The sequence below is a fragment of the Amblyomma mixtum genome, chromosome 4 (genome assembly GCF_055824585.1).
Source record: "Amblyomma mixtum isolate Tamu chromosome 4, ASM5582458v1, whole genome shotgun sequence".
In the NCBI taxonomy this organism is placed as follows: domain Eukaryota; kingdom Metazoa; phylum Arthropoda; class Arachnida; order Ixodida; family Ixodidae; genus Amblyomma; species Amblyomma mixtum.
This window is the reverse complement of record NC_143015.1, coordinates 136,887,415-136,894,554: the sequence shown is the minus strand read 5'-3', so window position 1 is coordinate 136,894,554 and position 7,140 is coordinate 136,887,415. Positions and strand designations below refer to the sequence as shown.

The 7,140-nt window shown below is 43.1% G+C and overlaps 1 protein-coding gene across 1 annotated transcript; it reads right to left on the bottom strand.

The window, feature by feature from the left end:
• Positions 1 to 213: 213 nt before the first annotated feature.
• On the bottom strand, positions 214 to 5,210 carry LOC149348373 (uncharacterized). The gene is made up of 3 exons (XM_089588087.1): positions 5,120 to 5,210; positions 2,302 to 2,515; positions 214 to 434 (listed from the first exon to the last, which is right to left on the bottom strand). Exons 1-3 carry the CDS (start codon positions 5,208 to 5,210, stop codon positions 383 to 385), a joined length of 357 nt encoding a protein of 118 aa, XP_089444213.1. The 3' UTR covers positions 214 to 382.
• Positions 5,211 to 7,140: the final 1,930 nt, after the last annotated feature.

Genomic DNA, 7,140 nt, shown 5'->3' with positions numbered 1-7,140 from the left:
CTATTTTTGTGGCGGCTGTTCTCTTCAGCCCAGAAACACGACGATCTGTTTTACATTGCCGTTTCGAGTCTTCAGGCTAACACTTCATGAAGCGAAACACTGGGCGTTTATCTCTATTTCGTTTCGCCCACGCGTTCTATAGTACAAAGTTCTGTGGGATAAATCGAAGAAATCAAAGAGCAAGGTGCAAGAAATATGTGTAAGAAAACTATGTAAAGGGTCGTATACAGTATATTCTCATTCTTGGGTTCAGCGTGATGGGTATCTGGAAAACACTTGCTGCCATTTTCACACATATCGTGAATCGCTAAAGTTTTTTAACGATTCACAACAGCGGAACACGAATTCGGTGAACGTGTCCAAGAGTCCGGTGGCACATCAGTCAGTCTGCAGCGCGTACATCTCTCACCCCTGTTATGGCTGTGTCGTTGGCCCTGTAACAAATGCAAGGATGTGGAATCACACCAGGATACTATAGAGTCGCGCCGAACAGCGGGGCTTCCATTTGAAGTGAAGACAGATGACACCCACCGACCACGTATTCACACCTTCAAGGTGGACGAGTCTATGAAAATGGTTTTCGAACGTTGGATGTATAGCTGTTGTAATAAATTATTTGGCAATAAAATTTGCTACCAATCTTCTCAATAAATGCAACTTGCATTAGCGTTAAAATCTAGGTTGAAATTTTTTATGGTACTGTTCACTTTGGTTAGATTAATGTAGCTTTTTCTGAATGCTACTGAATGCAGACTGTTGAAGTTTTGCATTATAGTAGAATCTGTTGTACTACACAACTGGTTCCAGACGTATGCGTAATGAAAATAATAGATTTATTTCGTCTTTTTCCTTCTCAGTATAACAAAACTGCGACCCATGGAATTAAAATAAATATGGACTCTAACCCTTGATTCTGGTACTGTTTATGTAAAGGGCATTGGTTGAAATGAGAGGTCAATTTTGCTTGCTTATGCCTAATAGTTCCTGACAAAAAAGTACATGAACTTCCAAAAATTTATTTGACAAAAATGCAGATTAACCATCTGAAGATTCCCACCTTTCCGCTCGACCAGGCAAAGGAAATTGCAAAAAAAAGCATTTTCGTAGTCGTTCGCAGCCAAGTGTATTTTATTTTTTGAGCGCTAGAAACGTGCTCCATTGGAAGGTTGCCAAAGTATAAATGGAGAACAAAGTGAGGAGTACAAAGTGAACAAGGTGAAGAGTAAAATGCAAATAAATCAACTAAAACTTACAACTTTCCGCTGCAAGTGCCCACGAAAAGGAATTTAGAAAGCATGGCTAAAGTTGCTATTATCTGACTGCATTGTATTGCGTGAAAGCTACAGAAATGCTCTAAGGCGCAAATTCTAAAAATTGATTTTTCTTTTGAGAAAATTAAATGTCATCCCACCGTAATATACGAAATAAAAAATAAACCAGATTTTTAACAATGCGCTAGCCGCACCTGTCGCGTCCACCACCCTTTGTCGCATAAGTCCCCCTTTTCAGACTAGCCTGGACCCCATGCTACACATGTTACAGATTGAGAACACTCACTCTGCGGCCGATGTTCCTGTTATCCCTGAAGCCTACCCATGAACGCGTTAAATTAGGCAAGCTGGGGAACGCAGGAGGCTTCCTTGAAAGCTTCCTAAGCCGAATCACGCACCCTGCGCAGTTACCCTTATGATGGAAAGTTTCTGATATAGGTGTCGCTGCTAAAATGACACGATTTTCTCCCGCCAACAAGCACTCTTTTTCTGGGAACATTTCTCTTCTGTCGACAAGCATTTCACAGTGATATCCCCGTTGCACATTTGGAAGCAGTTATGGTCGCAGATTAGCTTCTCCGTTTTACAAGAACCCTACTTCCCGATAGAATCATTCAGTATAGATCATTAGCCGGGTCCTTCACGTAGGTACAATGTACTTCATTGATGTTTTTTCGTTAATACCATGCCTAACCAAGTCGAAAACACAACAAAAAATATTTTAATGTCGCAACAGATTTTTCGTTATGGTTTCGGTCATGAAATTGTAGTAACTCAGAAACGTTTCTAATTTCAACACATTTTCGATAGTTAGTACAGAAAAGTACTACAGAAGTACACAGTAAGGCACTACGGAAATAACTACAGAACACCAGAAAAATCCTATAAAACAAAAGAAAAATATTTCATTATGAAGAAGTGAAAAAAAGTGTGTTCTCTTTTCGACACGGACCTGTCGTTTTATTTTGACTGAATTTTCTTTTGGCACATCTGTGCTGAACATTGGCAACATTGGCAAACGTAGACTCACAGCCTGGGCCCGTTGCAGAAGTACTTGCAATGGTACAGTGACGGCCAACCGTACGGTCCACAGCCGCTTGTCTCGATGTCGATGCACCCTCTCCAAACCGGGTCGAAGAAGTAGAGCCGGATCGTCTTCTCCGCAGATGGCGGAGGACAACCTCCGGGTGGCTTTCGGCAGCTGTACGCCGAGAAAACGTCGCTGCTGATGCCTAGCAGGAACACTGTAAGCGGTCATGAACAGGTTACGTCTACCTACCCATGCTTTGCGCCCGTTCTGATATAATTAAAGCAAAAGTACAGTTTTAGTTCGTGTTTGCAAAACACTGAGAATTTTTCACAGTTTACCAGAAATTACTCTGGCTGAATTATTCCTCAACTCAAAACACAACTGCTTGCTACCACACACAGGAAGAAACATGTAAGGTTGTCACTTCAAAAGCCAGCTACATTTTGCTTATATCAATCAGTGCTATTCAGATTGCATAACACAAAGCATGCATGCATTCATATTTTATGCATGCATTCATATTTTATGAAGAACCTCCCCTTCTTTACGTCTGCATCCTTATTACATGGTGTTCGGGAAGTAGAAGAATTAACAGGCGTGCCCCGTTAATACGACCGCCGTTAATATGCATGGTCGACCGGGAGTGTAGACAGTTTTTCTGGGGACTAAACTGTTTCAGTGTATTAACACCTCGTGAATATGGAAGCTCGCTGTCCGGACAATCTACAGGGTGGAAATGCACTTTTGGAGCTCATCTATTTCTGTCTGTCTCGTAAATATGCACAGCGATGTACGCCAAATCTCCACTTCTCGAACCAGATGTTTCCTTTTCTGTGTTTTGAAAGCAGAACACCAATGAAAAGCAATACGAAAGTGCAAATGTCTCATTGACGGCCCTTTTTGTCTGCTGTCGCGTTTTACCGGGCCAAGGTGCCCATTTGACGTTCTTCACGGTTTTCTCTATTTCACTTCCTGATGCGAGGAATGTGCAACAGCTTTCAACACCTTCCAGCGAATACGCATGGTAATGTACGGATATCCCGCCATAAGGCGCATTCAATGTACACTAGGGGCTTAAAACTGAGCCACGCTATACGAAAGATGATGGTGACCAGAGTAATACACTTCCAACTGCCAAGCTTTCACGCAATCTGCACTTCACTGTCTACTGCTATGCGCAAAAACAGGAATGAGTTACGAAGGGCTTAATTTGTTTTTAAGGCGGAAGCCTTTAATGTCTCATCGTTGTAAGCAGCAGTTGTCGACAGAAAATGTCACGCTTTTCAATTGGTGGAAACGGTCGTGACGTCACAGTGCGCGAATTTCAAATGGGGCCAATTGCACTTTGGCTAGTAACCATGCAACCAATTGAAGGGATCGTATAGTGATGCTCCAAGTAAGCGGGAGTGAGCTTAGTTAATTGCTTAATTACCCAATTAGCCTAATTAGCTTTACTAGTCAGGCCATATAAATAAATAAAACCGATTAAGAAATTGGTCGAGCTCAGGAATCGAACCCCGGTCTTCGGCGTGAGAGACGAGCATGCTATCCACTCCGCCATGCCAGCTCGATGGTTTGGAATGAACAAAGGCGCGTCTAGTGAATACCGTGTCTTCACTCACTCTCATCCTCCTCCATTCCCTTCCGGCGGGGTTTAGGTGTCCACCGACAAATGAGAGACAGATACATTTCCTTTCCCCAAAAACCAATTTACCGACGAGCGAGGCGTAGAACCGAATGGGCGATGGCGTTCTATGGACTCCTTGGCAGCGTTGCAAGACGCTGTCGCGTTCCACTCTTAGGGGCGAAGCTTAACATCTTAACCACACATCAGTGACCACATTTTAGGTCAAAAAAGTGCCCCCCTGAATTTTGACGGGTGTCCACCGATATATGTGAGACAGTTACTGCGTAATTTCCTTTCCTCAAATACAATTTTCATTTTCTTCATTACGGCTCCTCTTTATCTATATTCTTTCACTCCCACTTCCTCCCTTCCTCTACGGTGCGGTTCAGGTGTCCACCGAGATGACAGAGAATTACTGCGCCATTTCCTTTCCTCAAAAAGCGTTGCGTTCAAAGGGCAAGGCATCGCGCCGAACGGGTGGTGGCGTTCCGTGGACTCCCTGGCAGCGCTACAACGCGCTGTCGCGTTCCACTCCTAAAGGCGAAGCTTAAGCGTCATTAATTAGCAGTTAATTAGTATTCAGGCATTAATCAGTAATTAACAATTAATTAGTGATTTGCCATCACTTAGTAATTATATGTGACGCCACCAGTGCCACAGAAACAGCGAAGGTGGTGCGGAAAACGCTTCCGCCTCTACCCACTTTAGACAGTCAAAGTGCCCCCTGAATTTTTGTTTTTGTTTTCTTTTTGTGGGGGTTAGAGATTCTTTATGATGCAAGAATCACTTTATGGACAGTTTATGTACAGGAACCAAGGTGTCCACATTGACGATGCACGACTGTATGTATTGTTTTTGTCGACGAGAACTACTGAATCACACTAATACATCATGCTCAGTGCCCAGATGTATTAATTTTAGATATATTTAGACTAGCCTACTTTCCCCTTTTAATTACTTAGTAATGCCATTTTTCTGTTTTAAAGTATTAGTTACTATAAACGCTAAGAAAGAATAGGCGAGCGACTAAATTAACAAATACAATATGCCACCTCCTGCTTGCTTACTTAAGCCCTCGGCAATTGATATTGATTGCTATGTTAAGAAATCAGTTTCCATTCTTAAAGCCACCTTTAAAATAATACTGACTGCTAAACCTCAAGGTATAAAAAAATATTCACTTCAGCTCACCAGCAATTAGTACGCGGGGCAGGAGCACTGTAGATTTCATGCTTCGCTGTTGTAGTGCTAAACGCGGTCTATGCGACCGTTGAGTGCTCATGAGATAAGGCCTTCCGAAGGAACAAAGACGAAAGGCACTAAGAGGTTCCTTATCTAAGTGTGATAAGGTTTCTGCCAGCCTCACAAATATTCTGCGTCAGAGACATTCGTGTTTGAGGAGAAAGTGAATGATACCGTGGAGTAAATGCGTTCATTCTTGTCATTGTCATAGTGTTATGGTATCGATCCGAGTGATTTTCTTTTGCCTCTTAAGCGTACAGCCGGCCAAATCTTTAACTGGCGTGAGTGAAGGCCGCATTTCCGTGCTCCTGGAGCATGTGACGAAGGAAAGTTGCGAAAATATCAACTCTATGCACAGGCTCACTAAGCCCGTGAATAGTATTGAGCTTTCCGCAAGTTCGACTCGTCGTGAAGCGCAGGAGCCCAGAAAAAGCGACCTTGATGCATGCCAACTAAAGATTTGGCCGGCTGTGCTTCTGTATGCTTTGTTTCGTACCTCCACGATTTGCAATTCTGCACACAATTCAACATTGTGCATTCGAAATATTCCTTTTTATAAACTAGTAGGACCATGTTGCGAATAATGTACTTACGTTCAATCGATAGCTCCCTTGTCAGCGCAACGGCATTGTAAGCAATTGCTGGAGGGTTGACAGCTTTGTTTTTCCTGTACCTAGGCTTTTTAAGTGGACTCTAGATAATAAATTAGTTTTTATGGTAGTTTTTTTATGGCCAGGGTATGGTGTTCAAGAGCCTAAATATACGAATTATACGAAAGGCTTCCTCTTGGCAACGGAGGCATATTCCCCGCCATAAACCATGGTAACTTGGCGCAGTTATTTATTTATTTATTTATTTGTCTCTTTATTTGTCTCTTTATTTGTCTCTTTATTTGTTTGTTTATTTGTTTGTTTGTTTGTTTGTTTGTTTCATTGGATGCAGCCAAGTGGCTTGCGCCAAAGTGTAGGCCTTCGAGCCAGTCCTCTTGGCTGGTCGGGTCTCCCACAGCTACAGACTGGGCTTAGGAAATCTCTCAACAGCTCGATTGAATTTACACACCCGCACCATGTGAAAAGCCGTAGCTATTTCCCGACAGTGTCGGCACACTGGTTCTTAGAGTGAGGGGTACCAATGGTGGATTTTAGCTACTGTTTTGAGACCGTCTGTTTGCAGCTGGCGGAGCGTCAATTCTTCCGTCTTGTCTAGGAGGAAGCTTTTAAGCGCGGCACAGGAGGCCTTGATGTTAGCAAACAGAGGAGTTTGAAACCTCGGCTAACATCTTCGTAACTAGTACAACTTTGCACGTTTGAAGAGGAGATTTGTTTTTGTTGCCAGCCGTGAGAATTCCGTATTTCTAGCGATGGAAATCACCCCCAGGGCTCGGGCAGAATACCTCGTCCCAAAAAGGGGTGCCTATAAGAACAGTTCACCGCCGTGTTTACATTGGAGGAATTATGGCATAATCTTTATGCTCTCTGATTCCATTGTGAAAATAGCTATGAATCCTGGTCTACCGACAACGCAAATAAATTCTCGCTTTTGGCAAAGCAATACGTCACATATCACTTACAGCCGGCATTTTTAATGTGGAACTAAACCGCAAGGAGACCACTATGATAGCAGGACATTTTCGCAGGAGTACGAAAAGCAAGGAGAGGTCGAACATTATTTGTCACGTAGTGGTGACGACAGTCGAAGCAGTGGAGAAGACAGACAAACGTTCTTCTAAAAGAAAACTGTTAATTGAGGTTTTACCTGCGCCCAGAATGGACTGAATGAGTTGGCGGCGGCGAAAGCAAAAACGTGTTTGGCGGTTGACGAACTGAATGCCCGCCGCTGCCAGCAATTGCTCAATTTGAAGCTGATATCAAACTTTCGAGATAAAGCGCGCACAGTTGCTAGAACATTCTGGAACAACGTCCAATAAGCTCCACCTGGATGCGATCAATCAAGATAAATCTGGTCGCGTC